The sequence below is a fragment of the Trachypithecus francoisi genome, unplaced genomic scaffold (assembly GCF_009764315.1).
Source record: "Trachypithecus francoisi isolate TF-2019V2 unplaced genomic scaffold, Tfra_2.0 Lachesis_group11, whole genome shotgun sequence".
NCBI classification, from domain to species: Eukaryota; Metazoa; Chordata; class Mammalia; order Primates; family Cercopithecidae; genus Trachypithecus; species Trachypithecus francoisi.
In genome coordinates, this window is record NW_022681456.1 from 128,979,325 (window position 1) to 129,001,843 (window position 22,519).

A 22,519-nucleotide genomic window follows, 5' to 3' on the forward strand; every position below is an offset into this window, starting at 1 on the left:
CTCCAGGAAAGTAGGACTCTTCAGCTCGGCCGTGCTCTCCAGCTCTATCAGAAAAGCACCTGCACCCCCGGGGGAAGAATGAAGACTTGAGCGTCTGGACTGGGCCACAGCTCTGAGGACACAGGAACAGGTGGGGTTAGAATGAGCTTGGACAAGAGGTGGGAGGCAGCATCCATCCTGGCCTTGGTCATTTTTCATAGAAGTCTTCTGTCCCAGAGCCACCCTGCCTGGTCAGGGATAGGAAGGAAGATTATGATGTTTCAGATATTCTGTTAACAGCTCAAAGTCGGAAGGGCACGGTGGCTCATGCCTGTAATCCCAGCACTTTGGGAGGCCGAGGCAGGTGGATCGCCTGAGGTCAAGAGTTCGAGACCAACCTGGCCAACATGGCGAGACCCCCATCTCTACTAAAAATACAAAGATTAGCCAGGCATGGTGACTCAAACCTGTAATTCCAGCTACTCAGGAGGGTAAGGCATCTTGAACCTGGGAGGCAGAGGCTGCAGTGAGCCAAGATCGTGCCACTACACTCCGGTCTGGGTGACAGAATGAGACTGTCTCAAAAAAAAAAAAAAGAAAGAAAACAAAAATAGCTGGAAGCCTTCACTCAGACCCTACGCTGAGGTTACCATCCCAGAGGACCCACCCTGACCCAGAAAACTCACCCCACTGATGCTGTCTTGCACCAGCCACACATCCAGTACCTTACTCCTGCAGGCCTGACAGTTACCGCACCTCCCATTCCAGAGGGCACGGTCATCCAGTTTGGAAACAAGGCCATGGAAGTGATTGAAATGTAGGCTGGACATGAACATTTGTTTTTCTGGACGGGGCCAGCCCAGCCTGACCCAGCAGGCCATTAGCAGCAGACCAGGTGCAGCCCGCCAGGCAGGAAGGATGCCTGGCAAACCAAAATTCCCACCTGTGCCTCTCATTCTGAACCATGCTCTATGCCAGGAACAGAGCTTCTCGGACTCCTCTTTCTCATAGGTCACTCTCTAGGTGTACCCCACTTCTCATTCCTGGTCCCATCTTGCACTCTGAGAAAGGCCACAGTTCGGGACACCAAACTCTTGCCTCACGTTCATCGTTCCTCACTCCCATCATCTTCTGAAGACTTTCTCCATAAATGAATTTTCTCCAAACATCTGTAAATCACATATCTGACTGTCCTGACAAAGAACCTGTATCCAGAATATTAAAGAACTCTCAGAACAACAGCTGGGTATGGTGGCACACACCCACAACTGTGGGAGGCCAAGGCGGGTGGATTGTCTGAGCCAGGAGTTCAAGACCAGCCTAGGTAATGTGGCAAAACCCCATCTCTACAAAAAGTACAAAAATAAGCCAGGCGTGGTGGCATGTGCCTATGGTCCCCACTACTCAGGAAGCTGAGGTGGGAGGGACACTTGAGCCTGGATGGTCAAGGCTGCAGTGAGCTATGACCTTGCTGAGTGAAAAAAGCAAAGACGTGGCCGGGCGCGGTGGCTCAAGCCTGTAATCCCAGCACTTTTGAGATGGGCGGATCACGAGGTCAGGAGATCGAGACCATCCTGGCTAACACGGTGAAACTCCGTCTCTACTAAAAATACAAAAACTAGCCGGGCGAGGTGGCGGGCGCCTGTAGTCCCAGCTACTCGGGAGGCTGAGGCAGGAGAATGGCGTGAACCCGGGAGGCGGAGCTTGCAGTGAGCTGAGATCTGGCCACTGCACTCCAGTCCGGGCGACAGAGCGAGACTCCGCCTCAAAAAAAAAAAAAAAGAAAAAAGCAAAGACGCAAAGAGCTATGTAACGGCATGATTCCATTTGTGAGACATCCTTGAAAGGCAAAATTACAGGAATGAACAGATCAGTGTGGCCCGGGGATGGCATGAGGGGAACGGGGTGGGATGACCTCCAAGGGGCCACTGCATGATGGAATTGTTTGGGGGATGGAACTGTCTTGTACCTTGATGGTGGCGGTGAAAACACATTCTGTGCATTCGTCAACACTTACTATTTACCAAAAACAGTGTATTTTGCTGTATGTATGTTAAAAATAAATTTAGGGGAAGATTCACTCTATTTTATGGAATGAGACATTATTCTACAGATGCAATGGCTCATGCCTGTAATCCCAGCACTTTGGGAGGCCGAGGTGGGCAGATCACCTGAGGTTGAAGTTTGAGACCAGCCCGACCAATATGGAGAAACCCTGTCTCTACTAAAAATACAAAAAATTAGCGAGGCATGGTGGCGCATGCCTGTAATCCCAACTACTCAGGAGGCTGAGGCAGGAGAATTGCTTGAACCCAGGAGGCGGAGGTCGCAGAGAGCCAAGATTGCACCATTGCACTCCAGCCTGGGCAACAAGAGCGAAACTCCGTTTCAAAAAGAAAAAAAGAAAAAAAAAAAAAAAAAAGAAATGCTACCTGATTATAAATAAATAAAAATGTAAAGACCTTCTTATCCTGCCCAGAGGGTCAAGGTCAAACCTACACTGTTCATAAAGCCACTTGGCCAGATATGGTGGCTCACACCTGTAATCCAAGCACTCTGCGGGTCCGAGGCAGGAGGATGGCTTGAGCCCAGGAGTTTGAGACCAGCCTGGGTAACACAGTGAGATCCTATCTCTAGAAATAATTTTTTAAAAATTAGCCAGGTGTGGTGGCACACACCTGTGGTCCCAGCTACTCAGGAGGCTGAGGCAGGAGGATTGCTTGAGCCCAGGAGGTCAAGGCTGAAGGGAGCTGTGATCACACCACCACACTCCAGCCTGGGTGGCAGAGTGAGACTCTGTGGCTCACGCCTATAATCCCAGCACTTTCGGAGGCTGAGGCCAGGGGATCGCTTGAGGTCAGGAGTTTGAGACCAGACTGACCAACATGGAGAAACCCTGTCCCTACTGAAAATGCAAAAAAATAGCTGGGCATCATGACACATGCCTGTAATCTCAACTATTTGGGAGGCTGAGGCAGGAGAATCACTTGAACCTGGGAGGCGGAGGTTGTAGTGAGCTGTGATCGTGCCACTGCACTCCAACCTGGGTGACAGATGAGACTGCACCTCAGGAAAAAAAAAAAAAAGAAGATGTAAAAATAAAACCCGCAAAAAACATAATACTCACTTATCTCCCCTCCTCTCATCACTTCATGACAACAGCCCTCAAATCACTACATTTCCTCTGTCTTCTCAAGGATATTTCTCTGTCTCTCTTCCTCTCTGTCTGCTTCCCTCTCTCTTACACGAATTCATAGACATATACACGCTTGTCAAAACCCCACCCACTCTCAAAGCCAGCTCAGCTGCCTCCTCCTCTTGGGATAGAATCAGTCATCCTTTACCAGGCACTGCCACATACCCTGCTTGTGCATGTTCTTTCATCTAGAAGCATGTTATTGCTAGCTTCACAGTCCATCTCCCTGCAAGCTCCGTGAGGACAGGAACCAGGGCTTCCAATCCATACTCCCGCTGCACCTAGCACAGTGCCAGGCACACCGTGGGTGCTGCGGCTGCTGTGGATTGGGCGAGGGCAGATGCAATCGGAGGGAGCTGATGCCAAGAGAGGAGAGTTGGCCGTGCTCTGAGGAGGTATGAGAGGCACTAGTACAACTTACTTCTTCTCTTGCATAAGCAGCAGCTATTGCTTCAACCTCCAAGAGCTGGAAGTGACCCCACCTCTCATTCCAACATGAGGTCATGCAATTTATGATGGAGCATTTCCGAGGATGCTTTTGCTTCCTGCGTGCCACCCAGCACAGTTCGAGCCCCAGGCAGACAGATGCTCAGGATGCACCTGCTGAGGGATGGGAACTTGTCTTGTCATCAGGATGCTGTCATTTCTCACTTCCAGAAGGCAGGCACTCTTTACAGCAACGAGTAGATTAGGATCTTCGGATCTGAAGTTCATTTCATTATGGAGAACTACCACAGTACGGGCATAGACGATCAGTAACTCCACAGGGCCACTCTACGATTGCGTTTTTCCACACACATCATCGACCCCTACCTCTTACAAATTCCAGCTTCGATAGTTTTCAAGAACCATTTATAGGTCCTTAAGTTATTTGACAAACACTTACACAGTGGTTATTATGTGCCAGGGAAAGAACTAAGCACTTTACAGATAGTAACTCATTTAGTCTTCACATACACCATATGAGGTTGGTTCAATTAACCTTACTATCCCAGCCAGGTGTTAAGTGGCAGAACAGAGATCCAACCAAGCCACACTGTGCCAACCACGGCCACCAGCCCCACGTGGTTACTGAACACAAGAAATGTGGTTAGTCCAAACTGAGATGTGTTATTAAGTGTACAATACACACTACAGTTCTAACGCTTTGCGTGAAAAAAAGGTCAACTATCTCACTGATACTTTTTATTACTGATTACATGTTAAAATGATAATATTGTAGACATAGGTTAAATAATATATCATTACAATGCATTTGACCAGTTAATTTTTCCTTTCTTTTTTTTAGAGACAGGGGTCTCACTATGTTGCCCAGGCTGGTCTCAAATCCCTGGGCTCAAGCAATTCTCCCGCCTCAGCCTCCTGAGTAACTGGGACCATCGGCAAAAGTCACTGCACCCAGCTCTGTTTACTTTTTAAATGTAGCTCCTAGGCTTACATTGTATTTCTTTTTTTTTTTTTTTTTTTTTTTTGAGACAGAGTCTCGCTCTGTCGCCCAGGCTGGAGTGCAGTGGCCAGATCTCAGCTCACTGCAAGCTCCGCCTCCTGGGTTCAAGCCATTCTCCTGCCTCAGCCTCCCGAGTAGCTGGGACTACAGGCGCCCGCCACCTTGCCTGGCTAGTTTTTTGTATTTTTTAGTAGAGACGGGGTTTCACCGTGTTAGCCAGGATGGTCTCGATCTCCTGACCTCGTGATCCGCCCATCTCGGCCTCCCAAAGTGCTGGGATTACAGGCTTGAGCCACTGCGCCCGGCCTTACATTGTATTTCTATGGGACAGCACCACACCGGAGTCTGCACTGACAGCCACTACTCTCTGGGGTTGTGGGGGGTCACCCTCCCCACCCTCCAGCCTCAGGGCAGGACCCAGATTCAGCCTGTTCCTAACACCGTGGTCACTTGGACAAAGATGACGGCAGCCATGCAATTAATTGCCTCATCTCCCCATTCTGCTTCCTCTGACTGCTCGGACACTGCACCCTCGTGCCTTGCCTCCAGCTCCAGGTGCCGCTTAGCTCTACCTCCCTGTGGCAGGAATCCCAAAGTGTCAAGGTGGGAAAATGTTTCACACATCATCTCATGGAACCCCCGCATGCTGACATGTGGAGAACCTGAGGCCCAGGACCACAAAATCTTTGAGGAAGCAGTGGCCCTGGGGGTGACTTAGTCCAATTTCCCAAGCAGGGCAGAGACCCCTCCAAAGCATCCCTAACAAGTTCTACATAATGAAACTCTGTGTGCCGCAGTCCTCTGGTACCTGTGGGGATGGGTTCCAAGGCCCCTAAGGATACTGAAACCCGAGGATGCTCAAGTCCCTCATAGAATATGGTACAGCGTTTGCATATAACTTACGCTCAACCTCCCATGAGCTTTACATCATTTCTAGATTACTTATCATACCTAACACAACGCACGAACATCACTTCATTTGCATGGACTCAATGCAGCTTTCAGTGAGCAGCAAATTCAAGTTTTGCTTTTTGGAACTCTGGGGAGTGTTTTCCCCTGAACACTGTCGATCTAGGGTTGGTTGAATCCATATGGAACCCACAGATACAAAGGGCCGACTGTAGTTTTACGTGGTTCTACATAATGAAGTAATAGACTTCAGGTCAGAAGGACCTTATCTGCTGCTGCTGCAAAGGGTGCCTACCTTCTAGAAGTGAGAAATGACAGCACTCAGATGATGGGCAGGTTCTAAGTCCTCATCCAGCCTCTGTTAAGACACTCACAGGCCTGGCACAGTGGCTCATACCTATAATCCCAGCACTTTGGGAGGCTGAAGCTGGAGGATTGCTTGAGGCAAGGAGTTTAAGACCAGCCTGGGCAAGATAAAGATAGCAAGACCTTATCTCTACAAAAAGTTTTAAAAATTGGCAGGCCATGGTGGTGCATACCTGTCATCCCAGCTACTTGGGAGACTGAGGCAGGAGGACCATCTGAGCACAGGAGCTTGAGGCTACTGTGAGCTATGATCACATCACTGCACTCCAGCCTGGGCAACAGAGCAAGATCCTATCTATTAAAACAAAACAAAACAAAACAAAAAAACACCAACCTGGGAACAACAGAGAGATCCTGTCTCTATAAAAAATAAAAATTCTCAAGCCTGTAATCCCAGCACTTTGGGAGGCCGAGACGGGCAGATCACGAGGTCAGGAGATCGACACCATCCTGGCTAATACGGTGAAACCCCGTCTCTACTAAAAAATACAAAAAACTAGCCCGGCGAGGTGGCGGGTGCCTGTAGTCCCAGCTACTCGGGAGGCTGAGGCAGGAGAATGGCATGAACCCGGGAGGCGGAGCTTGCAGTGAGCTGAGATCCGGCCACGGCACTCCAGCCTGGGCGACAGAGCGAGACTCCGTCTCAAAAAAATAAAAAAAAAATAAAAAAAAAATAAATTAAAAAAAAAAATGTTAGGCAGACATGGCGTTCACCTGTGGTCCCAGCTACTGAGACCTGAATAGCTGAGAAAGCTGAGGTGGGAGGATCACTTGGGCCTGGGAGGTTGAGGCCACAGTGGGCTGTGATTGCAACACTGCACTCTAGCCTGGGTAACAGATAAGACCCTGTCTCACAAAAAAAAAAAACTGGGCGTGGTGGCTCACGCCTATTATCCCATCATTTTGGGGAGGCTGAGGCGGGCGGATCACCTGAGGTCGGGAGTTTGAGACCAGCCTGGCCAACATGGAGAAACTCCATCTCTACTAAAAATACAAAATTAGCTAGCCACGGTGGTGAATGCCTGTAATCCCAGCTACTCAGGAGACTGTGGCCGAAAAATCACTTGAATCTGGGCAGCGGAGGTTGCAGTGAGCTGAGATTGTGCCATTGTACTCCAGCCTGGGTAACAAGAGCAAAACTCCATCTCAAAAAAGAAAAAAAAAAAAAGCCACACGTTTGAGATCAGATCACTGGTAGAGGGTAGGGGGGAAGACCCATAAAAATGGCGAGCTCAATACTTAACAGCTCAGGATATATAAACTTTCCAAAACCAGATGCGGCTTCCAATGCGGCCTGAGTGTCATAGAGCTTAGTGGGTTAAGGTTCCTTTGACACAGACCTTACCACAGCCCTGGCCCACACAGGCTTATGGTTTAATGGGGCAGTTTAAGAGTCAGACTGACCTGGGTACAAACTCCAACTACAGTATAACTTCTACAGTATCCCTTCCGTAAAGTAGACGTTAAAAAACAAAACAAAAAAAACAAACCAACCAACCCTTTCTCACAGGGCTAAGAGGATGAAATGAGATGATGGAGGCAAAAATGTCTAGAATAACGGTCTAGCATCTAATAGGCACTAATATGTTCATTTCCCTCTCCCTTCCTTCTTCAGCCAAAAACCCCAAGCCTTTTCTCCCAACATGAATTAATAGTAACTCCCACTCTATTCCAGACTTACATAATTAATGTTTTGAACTTAAATGCAGGATTTTACACTTAGACCTATTAGATTTCTTCTTGAGATAAGTACATGTTCAACATTGCTCAATGTCAAGTAATTTTTAAAAGCTAAAAACTAAAAACAATTTTTTAAAGTCAGTAGGGCATAAATATAGTATAGTCATAGAATGAAATGTTACTCGGATCCTTAAAATTATGGTTTTAAATAATTTTTACGACTTGTACTATTACCCATTAGATAGCATTCAGCAGGGAAAAAAACAGGGTAGAGTATAATTGCAATTATGCTAAAATATATAGATTTGCACGAACACAAATTTGGAAGGACATTCACCTAAATACCAGCCGCCCCGAATTATAGTATTATGTATCATTTTGTTTTTTCCTTTATGGCTTTCCTTATTTTCCAGGGTTTCTACAATGTCCGTGTATTAATTTTAAGAGAGAAATATTTTTAAACTTCATCTTTCTACTTAATGGCAGCATTCCAGTCAATTGAGATGATTATGAACCCTGGTTCTATCAGCCAATGTTTGCTACCCTCAACGCCCATAGAAATGAGAAACAGGGCCGGGTGCCGCGCCTCACTCCTGTAATCCCAGCACTTTGGGAGGCCAGGGCAGGTGAATAGCCTGAGGTCAGGAGTTTGAGACCAGCCTGGCCAGCATGGTGAAACCCCATTTCTACTAAAAATACAAACATTAGCCAGGCGTGGTGGCAGGTGCCTGTAATCCCAGCTACTTGGGAAGCTGAGGCAGGAGAATCGCTTGAATCCAGGAGGCGGAGGTTGCAGTGAGCCGAGATGGCGCCATTGCACTCCGGCCTGGGCAGCGAGACTTCGTTTAAAAAAAAAAGAAATAGGCCAGGCGCAGTGGCTCAAGCCTGTAATCCCAGCACTTTGGGAGGCCGAGACAGGCGGATCACGAGGTCAGGAGATCGAGACCATCCTGGCTAACACGGTGAAACCCTGTCTCTACTAAAAATACAAAAAATTAGCCGGGCGAGGTGGCGGCGCCTGTAGTCCCAGCTACTCGGGAGGCTGAGGCAGGAGAATGGAGCGAACCCGGGAGGCGGAGCTTGCCGTGAGCTGAGATCCGGCCACTGCACTCCAGCCTGGGCGACAGAGCGAGACTCCGTCTCAAAAAAAAAAAAAAAAAAAAAAAAATCTAACCTAGAATTGGGCAAGGAATCAATTCTAAGAGTCTGCCACTTCCAGGGTCCCCATCTTGCTCCCTCCAAGAAACCAATCAAGGCAGCATGTGTTGTCTCTACTACTCCTACCCTCCTTCCAGGTCCCGGCAGTGGTTTTGGGGTCACTCCTACACCTGCTCTGGGACCCCAAAGCTGGCAACCTGAACTCAGGAAAAGCAGCTCATGTGGTCTGACTCACAATTCTCCCAGGGCAAGCTGTGGCCTTCTCACAAAGTCTGGTCCACTCTTACAAAGATGGAGGCAAGATAAGCGTCCTCCGCCTCCAGAACATGCCACCCACTGTCTCGCTCTGCCTGTGGCTAAAGAAATCCCTCGTGGCTGGGCAAGGTGGCTCACGCCTGCAATCCCAGCACTTTGGGAGGCCGAGGCGGGTGGATCACCTGAGGTCAGGAGTTCGAGACCGGCCTGGCCAACATGGAAATAACCTGTCTCTATCAAAAAAAAAAAAAATTAGCCAGATGTGGTGGTGGGCACCTGTAATCCCAGCTACTCAGGAGGCTGAGGCAGGAGAATTGCTTGAATCGGGGAGGCAGAGGTGGTGGTGTGCCAAGATCACAGCACTGCACTCCAGCCTGGGCAACAAAAGCAAAACTCCGTCTCAGAAAGAAAAAAAGAAATCCCTCACGTTGTCCAGCGACCCCAGCCTGGGACTCTCTGCCTAGAGCTCTGCCCACAACCCAACTGATGTTCCAGCCACAATTGCCCAAGGCTCACTGCCAAGGTGGAGACCAGCCAGGGAGCAACAACACCAGCCTTTTATCCTGCCCAGGATGATTCACAAAGACAACTCAGGGGCTTGAGGGAAAGGGGAAGACCAGGTCCCGGCAGGGGCAAGCGTGGCGCGAGAGGAGGCTGACAAACACAAGACTTGTGCTAGTAAGACAGAGCGTAAAACTCAGCACAGAACCGGCACTGAGCTCCAGCTTCACGCTGAGTCAACAGCCCCCTTTGGAGGAGGGCCCCACCCCAGAGGCCCACCCTATGTGTCATCGGCCCCTCCCCAGCGCCCTCTGCACTGCCCCCAACCCTCTACCGGATATGCAATCCCATCCCCCAGGAGGGTCACCCCTGCCTCAGCACAGCTCCCATTTCCTGCCCCTGGTGACTCCTCTGAAGTCTATTGTTCCCATGAAGTTTGGGTCAAAGGAAGCAGAGTCCCCACCCACGGGGGCCCGCCTGCCTACGCCAAGCTAAGGAGCCGGCCCCTGCTACAGGGAGCCTGGCCCATCCTCTGGCCCTTCCAGCAGCCCCCCTGTATTAAACGCAGGAGGAGGTAGGCATAGATCTTGGAGACCTGAGTTCTAGTGGAAATTTTCCCAAATATCCAGTCCCTACCAGCTAAAGGCCCCAGGGCCAGATCACACAGGTGTGATTAGAATCTCCCAGATAGTAGCCGGAAAAACCAAAAGCAAGGGAAGAACTGTCATTTCAGAAGCGGTCCAGGCAAAACTGGAAATAGAAGACAGGAGCTGGAGACTGTGTGCTCCCCAGTGACCAAGCCCTGCCCCCACCTCCACCTGGGCCCCCCAGGCTGCTGACAGCCCCCTCACCCCCCCTTACTGGAGAGCAGCTGTTCAGCTCCAATTTCAGAGCTTTAAAGGGAGCTGTCGTCCAACCCCTGCCAACAAAGGGTCATGGGAGCAAAGGAAGACAGGCAAGGTAAAGCCACCCTCACAAGCCCTGAATTTCCAACTGCCACTGGACTGACCTCAACTGCAGGAAAGGCAAGGTCCAAAGCTGGGGACCAACGTCCTCCACTTCCACTGGGAAGGAGGAGGAGGAGCTACAGGTTTGGCAACAGGCGTTGCTTTGTGACAGTCATGGGGCAAGACTCCAGAGTGGAAATCAAAGGAGGCTGTGACATTTGCAACCCAGGAGATCTAAAAAGATAGGGAGAACCTTCACCTGGCGGCTCATCAAGGGGAGAGGAGGGTGTGTTTTAAAGACCCGAGGGCCCCTTCCAGACTCCACAGATAGTACAGTGAGATGGCTCCTTCCCCAGAACAGCTAGGTGCTTTCTGCCAGGATGGAGCAGAGGATTTCTGCTCCTACCAACCTTATCTGAGCCACAAGGCATGGCCCAAGTCAGTCTGCTCCAGCTTCCCCGCCTGTTGGATGAAGGCGGCTGCAGGGAGTAGGGAGGGCACAAGCACTGCAATCCACAGGGTAGGAGACAGAACGCCAAAGGGAGAGCATCGGTTCTAATCCCCGCTCTGCCACTCGCCAGGGTTGCGGTGTTAAGCAAGTTACTGTCCCTCTAGAGGCATCAGTTTCCCCATCTTTAAAACGGGAGACTTAGGCCAGGTGCAGTGGCTCACGCCTGTAATCCCAGCACTTTGGGAGGCCGAGGCAGATCACCTGAGGTCAGGAGTTCAAGACCAGCATGGCAAACATGGCGAAATCCCGACTCTACTATAAAGTACAAAAAATGGCTAGGAGCGGTGGTTCACGCCTATAATCTCAGCACTTTGGGAGGCTGAGGCGGGCAGATCACCTGAGGTCGGGAGTTCGAGACCAGCCTGACCAACATGGAGAAACCGTGTCTCTACTAAAAATACAAAATTAGATGAGCATGGTGGCACATGCCTGTAATCCTAGCTACTTGGGAGGCTGAGGCAGGAGCATCGCTTGAACCCGGGAGGCAGAAGTTGTGGTGAGCCAAGATCACACCATTGCACTCCAGCCTAGGCAACAAGAGCGAAACTCCATCTCAAAAAAATATATATATGTATATAAAACTAGCCGGCCAGGAGGCTGAGGCAGGAGAATTGTTTGAACCCAGGAGGCGGAGGTTGCAGTGAGCCAAGATCATGCCACTGTACTCCAGCCTAGGCGACAGAGTGAGACTCTGTCTCAATAATAAATAAAATAACATAAAATAAAATAAAAATAAAGTAAAATAAAAGTGAAATAAAATAAAACAAGGGACTTAGATGCTGACATTAGGGTATCTAATAATGTTCAGCAAGCTCACCCTGGGGCCAAGGCAAAACTGGAATCAGAAAATAGAAGCTGGGACTATGTTCTCTGGTGACCAAGCCCTGTCTGTCCCCCTCCCTCCTTGCCTGGGCCACTAGGACCCTGATTCCTAAGGATGTAGAACACAGTGTAGGGCCTGGCTCACAGTAAATGCTCGGTCCATGTTTGCTAAATAAACATGATAGACAGGGCAAGATTTCTCAGATGGTGCTCGGAGAAACACGAGTTCCAAAAACACTAATGCCTAAGAAAAAGAGGTTCTTCCTGAAATAAGCTTAGGAAACACTGGATACAACAGCCATCCTATGGAGTCCATGGGATGTGCCAGGCACTGTGCTATTGCGTGGGGACTCTGCGAACATCGACTTTTCACAGGAAACTTTCTGGACAGACAAGCTCCCCTCCTATTACCCACCAGGTAACAGCCTGAGAGCCTTAAAGGTAGTGAGAGACTCAGGATTTGTACCCTGTGTCTGCCTGACACCAAACCTGTGACCTTTCCACTCCATCAATGCTGCTTTTAGACCATCGCACACCAGGTTGAAGAGGTGAGAGGATAAGGCGTTTCCCACAAGAACATCTGAATCCTCAGGATGGATGGAGGAGCAGGGACAAGAACCCCCAATCCCCGAGACAGTTTCTGGCTCCTTCCTTCCAAAAAGCCCTACACATTATATCCACGTTGAGGCCCTCATGCAACAAGCTACTCATTCCTCTTCTCAAAGAAAATACTGAACGTCTAGCAAGTTGGAAAGAATGAGGGGTTCTTCTACTGGGTTACCTGGTTAGCTCCAAGGAGAGCTAAACCAGGAGAAAGTAGTTCAGGTTGGTATACCTCCCTATGTATTTGTCATTGGGGGCCAACTTAAAAGCAGTATTTACACAAGTCTCCAGATTCCAAACTGTCTCCTCTTTCTGAGGGATCCACCCCAACAAACCTTCCCAAATCTCACTCACCCATCCCATCCCCCAAAGGCAAAGATCTCAACTTCCTTCAGCCTCCTACCAGCTTGTTCTCGGAACTCTTCCAGGCAAGCACAAGACCCTCGCCCCGAGAAAGTCAGCCTCCTGGCTGGAAGGAAGAGCTTCCTTCCAGCTCTGCCCGGTCCAGGGGAAACGGAGCCTGGAGGCCACACACTCCAAAACCACAGTCAAATTATCCCCGCACTCAGGCAACCAAAGACACTGACTCTTGCCCACGGCTATGTAGGGAGGAAGAACAGTCCTAGCCAGAACCAACATCCTCGAAGAGAAACACACACTGAAGAGACGTGGCATCACACACCTACTCAGAGATACTCACACTTTCAGAGAGCCCCTTCTTACGCAGACACATACACACACTCTGTCACTCACGTTCAACACAAACAAATACGCCCACTGGAAGCCAAAGTGAGTCACACGTGAATAGATATCACCCACACAGAGACTCAAAGCGAGGGAGACTCGCAGTCAGTTGTCACACAGATTCAGCACAGACGCAGTCAGTCCGCGGGGCCTCAGGTGCCTGAGCACAGCGGGGGAAATGTTCACTTTGGGCTTTGAAAGTTCTGCTCCCTGGATCGATTCACTAGTCTCCATCAGGGAACACAGCAGCTTCCCAAGCCCTGGGGTGTAGGACCTTTTGCAGGCGTCCCCCCACTTTCGCATCGCCTTTGCACTTAAAACAGGCAGTCCGCTTACCTCCAGGTCTCTCCCTTCCAGGCTCGAAAAGGGCCCAGCAGAAAAGAGGCATGGGTGCTGAGTCTCTTCTGTTGCCGACGGTCTCGGTTCTGCCTCTCCGGTCCTTTCCACACCGGCCTCCCTCTTCCCCAAAGTCCCGAGTGTCCACCCCCCTTACCCGCCCCTGGAGCCGCTTCGCCTCCACCAGCCTCAGTCGCGCCGCCTCCACGTGCCTCGCTCTTCCCAGTCTCCTCCCGAGAGGGAGCACCGCACTCACCGCGCAGACTCCTGCCCTCCGGCAAAGTCCCACCAAGTCCCCGCTCCCCAGCCTTACCGGTCCCAGGGTTCGGGAAGGTGGGATGTGTGCGCTAAGCCAGTTCCAAGGAGTCCGCCCCGAGCGCCAACTCTTCTGGCCGCGGCGATCGCTCTGCGGGGACGACAGGGCGTCAGCGCGTAGAGCCGGGCTCCGGCCGGGGCCGACGGGCGGCGCAGTGAAGGCGGGGCCGCGGGGCCAAGCCCACCCCGCGCCGACCGGCCCCGGTGCACCCAGCGGAGCGGAGCGGAGCGCGCGGGAGGGAGGAGTTTTCCCAGAATGGGACTGACGGGAAAACACGGGGATCCCTATTCCTGGAGGAGTGAGTCAACCGGGACCGAGGAGGGGAGCGCGGGGCGGACAGGAGGGAAGCGGGAGAGGGGCAGCGAGCAGCGTCGGAGCGCGGAGGGAAGCCAGAGGTCCGGACGGAGTGCGGCGGGGCGCAGAGGTGCAAGGCGGGAACGCGGGCCGCGGAGAGAAAAGAGCAGCCGAGCACGCGGCGCGAGCGGTCGGCTGCGGCGGCGGCGGCGTGGGGCGCGCGGCCCGGGAGGGCGCCCGCGGGTGCGGCGGGCGAGGCGGGCGCGGGCGCCTCTCACCTGGCGGGACGCGGCGGCGCCGGAGCTGCGGCCCTCCCGCCCCCTGGCCTCGAGTGTGCGAGGAGGACGCTGGAATGCGCGGAATGAGGGCTGGAATGAGATGCGCGCCGCGGCGGGAGGGAGGGAGCTGGAGGGAGGGAGCCGGAGGGAGTGGCGGCCGGGCCACCGGCACCTCGGGGAGGAGACTGCGCGGAGCGCGGGCGGGCGAGGGGCCGGGCCGCCGGGGCGGGGCCGGGCCGGGCCGGGGCGGGCGGCGGGGGAGGGGACCGAGGGACTGCGGGGACCCCTCCACCCGGGCCGCGGCTGCGGCCCCCACGCCCACACGCCCTTCGATCTCTCCGCTCCGACTCTTTGCCTGCTCGTTGCGCGCCCCGCGCCCTCCGCTCCTGGCGGGGTTCCGACTCTCTTTCCCAGGAGCCGAGATCCTTCCTCTTCGCCGGGGTGGGGCTGTCCCGAGGGGAGGTGGACGCGGCCCGGCCTCCCGCCCCGCCACCCGGCGTCCCTCCGCACGAGTCCCTGGGAGGCCGGGGAAGGGGCGGGCGCCCGGCGCGCAGGAAGGGCTGCTCCCTTCCCTGCGGCTCCCACCGAAGGACACTTGCTCCGGGGAACCAGGAAGCAGGAACTCGCGGGCTCCATTCCCGGATCCGCCGCCGGTGCCCCCTCGCTCGCCCTCCCCGGCTTTAGCCCTTTCCGTTTTTCTCTCCTGCCCCTTGGGCATCTGTAAAACTGCCACTACGAGTAAACCACATGGGAGAAAGGGCACTCGGTTTGAAGTCCATGTGGCATTCCCTGAGACGCCTTTTGGGCTCAGTGACTCAATGAATATTCATCTAATATGTATGATGAGTCCAGATACTGTGAAGACCAGGATCAGCCCTCAGCACCTGCCCTCAGAGAGCTCAGAGAGTTTAGCTGGGGAGGCCTCGGGGTGTACTGCCATCGGCAAGAGTCTGGACTTCAGACACACATGCCCAGGAGTCTCTTGTTGGGGCAGGGGGTGCTGGAACAAAACGCTCAGGACAAACGGGCTTAAAGCAGTGTGCTGGCAGACAGCACCATCATCTACCTGGCCAGGAGACTGAAACCAAAGGACTTTTGGCTTTTTTCAAAAATCAAGTCCAAACTTTTCTGGGGCATTATCACTTAGCCTTGTGTTGGGTGGTTGTCTAGATCTTATCTCCCTTGCCAAACAGAAACTTCCTTGAAGACAGAGTAATGTCCGATTTATCTTATCTTTCACACAGAACCAGCCTGGTGCCTGGGATAGGGAAGTGCATGATAAATGCTGCATAAATGAAAAACAATTGCTACCGTGGAAGATATTGAAAGGAAAGTGCTATCGGTGCCAAAGTTGTTTCCAAGAGAAGTATTCCAAAAGTCTTTCAAGCAATGAGGCCATCACTGAGCTAAGCATCCAGTCCTGCAAGGTGAAGGCGTTGAAGACGCAGCCCTCATTTGAATAGATGAATTGTGGCATTTTTATTAAATAATGAGTCATATCAAGGCTTGGTCACGCCTCATGCACATGAAAAGACCAAAACACAAGGCAGCATATCAGCACCACGTGAAGTACACACTAAGCACCAACTATTTAATTCAGCAATCATAGGGGGGCGCGGTGGCTCACTCCTGTCATCTTAGCACTTTGGGAGGCCGAGGCAGGTGGATTGCTTGAGCCCAGGAGTTCGAGGCCAGCCTGGGCATCATGGTTTCCTGCACCTATAGTCCCAGCTACTCAGGAGGCTGAGGTGGGAGGATAGTTTGAGCCCAGAAAGCTGAGGCTGCAGTGAGCTGTGAATGCATCACTGCAAGCCAGCCTGGATGACAGAGTGAGACCCTGTCTCAAAGTAATTAATAATAATTATATGAATTCAGCAATCATTTGAGTGTTTGTTGACTTTGACACTGCACTGAGGGAAGGGGTAGGTCCCTTTCCTCAAGCAGTTCCATTCTAGGTGAGAAGACAGACAATTATGCAGAGTTCAATGGGAGCGCAAGGGCAGGAACAGTGAAATCCAAGTTAGTGCATTTGATCTCGCTTTTGAGGATAAATGAGGGTTTGCCAAACAGGCTGGAAACCCCATTTAAGACACAAGGAGTAGCGCCTACAAAGGTGAGGCAGCCAGTCTGCTGGTGTGTTTAGTGAAGTTTTGTAAATTGGTGTGACTGGAGAATAGAGATGTGGATAGGAAGATTGAAGGTAGTGGATAACAGACTTTGAAGGTCATTGCATGCCATGCTGAAGATTTGGGCATCAAAAAAGACACAAATGTGACATAATCAGCACCCCATCAAGAAGACCCTCTGGCAACAGTCTTGGAGTTGGACTGGAGACTCAGGGTGTCCTAAAACTCAAGCAGTGGTCCTGAGGTTGAGGAGGAGGGGAAGGAGCTAGGAAACAGTTCAGATCATTTGGCTGTGTGGTGAGAAAACAAAAATCGCTAACCTTTAACAGCTGAACAATGGTTGGTGTCAGTAAGTGAGATAAGAAGTCAGGGCTGCGCGCGGTGGCTCACGCGTGTAATCTCAGCACTTTGGGAAGCTGAGGCGGGTGGATCACGAGGTCAGGAGTTCGAGACCAGCCTGACCAACATGGAGAAACCCTGTCTCTACTAAAAATACAATATGAGGCAGGAGAATCACTTGAACCCGGGAGGCAAAGGTTGCGGTGAGCTGATATCACGCCATTGCACTGCAGCCTGGGCAAAAAGAATGAAACTTTGTCTCAAAAAAAAAAAAAAAAAGAATTCAAGCAAAAGGGGAGCGGGGTAAGGTCGGAAGGGGATCCAGCCAGGTTCAGGGGACAGAGAGGAAGGCAGGACAGAGTCCAGAGTGGAGACAGGGAAGCAACCCCAGTGTCACGTTCAGCGTGGACTGCTGAGAATGAACCTGGAGATCTTTATTCCCCCCACGTCTCAGCTATCCAAGACCATCAGTGATCCAAGCTGGAAAGGTGTATCTTCAGGACCTTGACTTTCTGGCCCATACCCTTACAGTCTCCTGGAGACCTCTGGAGCTTTGGGGAACTCAGGCTTGGCGCTGTTGAGGAACATCTAGGTAAAGGAAAGTTAACAGATCTACAAATTCTGAAGAGTTAAAGGCAAGGTGATTTTACCCACACATCAGCCCTTCCCAGGGATGTTTACATTTCTTTTTTTTTTTTTTTGAGACGGAGTCTCGCTCTGTGGCCCGGGCTGGAGTGCAGTGGCCGGATCTCAGCTCACTGCAAGCTCTGCCTCCTGAGTTCACGCCATTCTCCTGCCTCAGCCTCCCAAGTAGCTGGGACTACAGGCGCCCGCCATCACACCCGGCTAATTTTTTGTATTTTTATTAGAGATGGGGTTTCACCGTGTTAGCCAGGTTGGTCTTGATCTCCTGACCTCGTGATCCGCCCATCTTGGCCTCCCAAAGTGCTGGGATTACAGGCTTGAGCCACCGCGCCCGGCCACATTTCTTAAGGGACAGGACCCTAATTCACTGACCCTCAGGAATGAGTCTTTTGGTGGAAATATTTCAGCTGTCTGGATCCTACAAATGGATCCTCACTCAAGCTTGATGATGGACTGTGCAGGAGGAGGAGGGTAAGGGTGTGTGCAGGGCCGGGTGGTTTCGTGTAGGGGTATTTGTGTTGGCTATATTCCAAAATCAAAGTTAAAAATCACGTTAATTGGGCACAGTGGGTCAGGTCAGTCATTCTAGTACTTTGGGAGGCCCAGGTTGGAGGAACTCTTGAGCCCAGGAGTTTGAGACCAGCTCGAGCAATATAATGAGACCCTACCTCTACCAAAAAAAAAAAAAAATTAGGTGGACATAGTAGCACATGCCTGTAGTCCCAGCTACTTGGGAAGCCAAAGTGGGAGGTTTGTTTGAGCTCGGGAGGTCGAGGCTGCAGAGAGCCATGACTGCACCACTGCACTCCAGCCTGGGTGACAGAGCGGGACTTTGTCTCAAAAATAAATAAATAAACCAGACACATTCGTGATATAAGTGGAAAAGCAGATTCTAAAAACTACATATAGGGGCTGGGCATGGTGTAATCCCAGCACTTTGGGAGGCTGAGGCAGGCAGATCACCTGAGGTCAGGAGTTTGAGACCAGCCTGGCCAACATGGTGAAACCCCATCTCTACTAAAAATACAAACAAATAGCCAGGCATGGTGGCGGGCATCTGTAGTCCCAGCTACTTGGGAGGCTGAGGCAGGAGAATTGTTTGAACACAGGAGGTAGAGGTTGCAGCGAACCAAAATCGCACCATTGCACTCCAGCCTGGGCAGCAAGAGTGAAACTCCATCTCAAAAAATAAATAAATAGCTGGGCGTGGTGGCTCACGTCTGTAATCCCAGCACTTTGGGAGGCTGAGGCAGGCAGATCACCTGAGGTTGAGAGTTCGAGACCAGCCTGATCAACGTGGAGAAACCCCGTCTCTACTAAAAATAAAAAACTAGCTGGGCATGGTGGCGCATGCCTGTAACCTCAGCTACTTGGGAGGCTGAGGCAGGAGAATTGCTTGAACCCGGGAGGCAGAGGTTGCAGTGAGCAGAGATTGCACCATTGCACTCTAGCCTGGGCAACAAGAGTGAAACTCCATCTCAAAAAATAAATAAATAAATAAAAACTATATATTGGATGACCCTGTTTTTGAAAGAAGTTGAAAAAGTATTTTAAAGGGATTATCTCTGAAAGTTTGCAAATTAAGGGGATTTAGTTTCTTGTTTTTATTCTTTTCTTCTTTTTTTTTTAAGACAGAATTTTGCTTTTGTTGCCCAGGCTGGAGTGCAACAGCACAATCTTGGCTCATTGCAACCTCTGCCTCCCAGGTTCAAGCAATTCTCCTGTCTCAGCCCCCCCGAGAAGCTGGGATTACAGGCGTGCGCCACCGCACGTAGCCCTGTTTATTTTCTATAACAAACTTACAGTTTATAATCAGGGACAAATGTAACTAGAACTATATATCTAACCCTTCCCTAATTTCTTCTCATCTTTGAAAAACAAAACGCTTTACACATATGAAAATATCACATTGTGGTGCTTGCCTGGGCAGCACATATACTAAAATTGGATACTGATACAGAGATTAGCGTGGCCTCTGAGCTCACAAATTCGTGAAGTCTTCTATTAAAAAAAAAAAAAAGGCCGGGCGCGGTGGCTCAAGCCTGTAATCCCAGCACTTTGGGAGGCCGAGACGGGCGGATCACGAGGTCAGGAGATCGAGACCATCCTGGCTAACACGGTGAAACCCCGTCTCTACTAAAAAAAAAAAATACAAAAAAATTAGCCGGGCGAGATGGCGGGCGCCTGTAGTCCCAGCTACTCGGAGGCTGAGGCGAGAGAATGGCGTAAACCCGGGAGGCGGAGCTTGCAGTGAGCTGAGATCCGGCCACTGCACTCCAGCCTGGGCGACAGAGCGAGACTCCGTCTCAAAAAAAAAAAAAAAAAAAAAAAAAAAAAAAATGGCCGGGCGCAGTGGTGAACACCTGTAATCCCAGCACTTTGGGAGGTCGAGACAGGCAGATGACGAGGCAAGAGTTCGAGACCATCCTGGCCAACATGGTGAAACCCCGTCTCTACTAAAACTACAAAAATTAGCCGGGCGTGGTGGCACACGCCTGTAGTCCCAGCTACTCGAGAGGCTGAGGCAGCAGAATCACTTAAACCCGGGAGGTGGAGGTTGCAGTGAGCCAAGATCACGCCACTGCACTCCAGCCTGGCAACAGAGCAAGGGTCCGTCTCAAAAAAAAAAAAAATGCGGCCGGGCACGGTGGCTCACGCCTGTAATCCTAGCACTTTGGGAGGCTGAGGTGGGCAGATCACCTGAGGTCAGGAGTTCGAGACCATCCTGGCCAACCATGGAACCCACAAGGCAGAGTGAGCGAAGACTGCGCCACTGCACTCCAGCCTGGGTGACAGAGCGAAGACTTCGTCTCAAAAAAACAAAAAAAAATGTACGTTGTACACTATATATACAATTTTTATTTGTTAATTATACCTTAATAAAGCTGGTGGTGGTAGCAAAGAGATTATATAGAATTAGAAAAATTCAGTGAATAGATTCTGAGTAAACACCACCATTTGAGTCTTCTAGACTTATCGATCCACTCATTATCCTACATATTTGTTTCAACTATTGCTGACTGCCAGTTTACAACTCTAGAAACTTTTTTCCCCGATAAATCAAACCATTCCCCCCAAACAAACAAACAAAGACAGCTGGATTGAATGGCCTAATAGGAAACTGAGAGTAAAGAGATTGTTTCCTAGCTTTTAGGTGAAAGGCAAGTATTTTACTTTTTTTTTTTGACACAGGATCGATCGCTCTCTGTTGCCCAGGCTGCAGTGCAGTGGTGCAGTCAGGGCTCACTGCAGTCTTCACTTCCTGGGCTCAAGTGATTCCCCCTCCTTAACCTCCCAGGCATCTGAGACCACAGGTATGCACCACTTCACTTAGCTATTTAAAAAAATTTTTTTTGTAAAGGCAAGATTGCCCTATATGCTCACACTGCTCCCAAACTCCTGGCCTCAAGCCCTCTTCCTGCCTTGGACCTCCAAAGTGTTGGGATTACTGGTGTGAGCCACTGTGCTGGGCCACATCTTGCTTTGGAGATATCTCCAAAGCTGCTCCCCACACCTTGGAAAGTATTATGCAATGACTCCTGCGAGTCAGCTGTCACTCAGGTGCATTTTCTTTTTTAACCTCTCCATCCTACATTTCTTTATTTATTTTTATGTTTTTAGTAGAGATGGGGTTTTGCCATGTTGGCCAGGCTGGTCTGGAACTTCTGGCCTCAAGTGATCCACCCACCTTGACCTCCCAAAGTCCTAGGATAACAGGTGTGAGCCACTGCACCCAGCCCATCCTATACTTTTATTTACTTTTTTCCTTAAGAGAATCTTCACTTGACATCAGCTGAACTTCATCTTGTGCTTTGAAGGACAAGACAGACCATTTTCTGTTTTGTTTTGTTTTGTTTCTTTGAGATGAAGTCTCGCTCCGTCTCTCAGGCTGCAGTACAGTGGTGTGATCTCAGTTCACTGCAACCTCCACCTCCCGGGTTCAAGCCATTCCCCTGCCTTAGCCTCCCTAGTAGCTGGGATTACAGGCATGCGCCACCACACCCAGCTAATTTTTGTATTTTTAGTAGAGATGGGGTTTCACTATGTTGGCCAGGATGGTCTCGATCTCTTGACCTCGTGATCTGCCCACCTTGGCCTCCCAAAGTGCTGGGATTACAGGCGTGAGCCACTGCGCCTGGCCTTGTATTGTTTTGTTTTGAGACAGAGTCTCGCTCTGTCACTCAGGCTGGAGTGCAATAGCAGGATCACAGCTCACTGCAGCCTGGACCTCCCAGGCTCAAGCTATCCTCCCACCTAGGCAAAACGGATCTTTATCGAAGGTTTTTCTTTTTTTTCCCCCCAACTGTCTATAGAATAAAAGTAGTCAATAATTTGATAAGGATAATATTCGTTCTATTATGTCTTCATGAAAGAGAAATGTAGGCCGGGGCAGTGGCTCATACCTTTAATGCCAACACTTTGGGAGGCTGTGGCTGTGGCTGGAGGATCACTTGAGGCCAGGAGTTCGAGACCACTTGGGCAACATAGGGAGACCCCATCTCTATAAAAAATAAAAATAAAATTATCTAGATGTGGTGGCATGTGCCTGTAGCTATTTGGGAGGCTGAGGTGGGAAAATTGCTTGAATCTGGGAGGTTGAGGCTGCAGTGAGCCATGATTGTACCGCTGCACTCCCACCTGGGTGATAGAGCAAGACCCTGTCTCAAAAAAAAAGAAATGTGAAAGAGAACAGGCCCTAGGTCCACTATCCAGGGAACAGTATATGCTGTGGGCTAAATTGTGTCCCCCTAAATTTGTATGTTGAGGTCCAAACCCCTAGTACCTCAGAATGTGACTGTGTTGGAGATAAGGCCTTTACAGAGGTACCTAAGGTAGCACGGGGTCATTAAGGTGGGCCATAATCCAGTGTAACTGCTGTCCTCATGAACGAGGACACAGAACACTCAGACCAAGGGATGACCATGTGAAGACGCAGAGGGAGAAAGGGAGAAGGGCCTCAGAAGAGACCACACCTGCCAGCACCTGCATCCTCGACTTCCAGCCTCCAGAATTGTAAGAAATGCATTTCTGTTGTTTGAGCGCCCCAGTCTGTGGATTTTGTTACGG

At 50.7% G+C, this 22,519-nt stretch overlaps 1 protein-coding gene across 3 annotated transcripts in view; it reads right to left on the minus strand.

Moving 5' to 3' along the window:
- TEAD4 (TEA domain transcription factor 4) overlaps window positions 1-15,060 on the minus strand; it is an 86,199-nt gene extending 71,139 nt beyond the window's left edge. Inside the window, exons 1-2 of one of the 3 annotated variants that reach the window (XM_033223196.1) lie at window positions 14,343-15,060; window positions 13,455-13,860 (exon numbers count right to left, since the gene is read on the minus strand). In XM_033223196.1, the coding sequence (XP_033079087.1) occupies window positions 13,455-13,860; window positions 14,343-14,978 (1,042 nt within the window). In that variant the 5' untranslated portion in view covers window positions 14,979-15,060. Of the gene's footprint in view, window positions 1-13,454; window positions 13,861-14,342 lie in introns of those variants that run through there. The other 2 variants (XM_033223197.1, XM_033223195.1) reach the window with 2 other exon arrangements.
- Window positions 15,061-22,519: the final 7,459 nt, after the last annotated feature.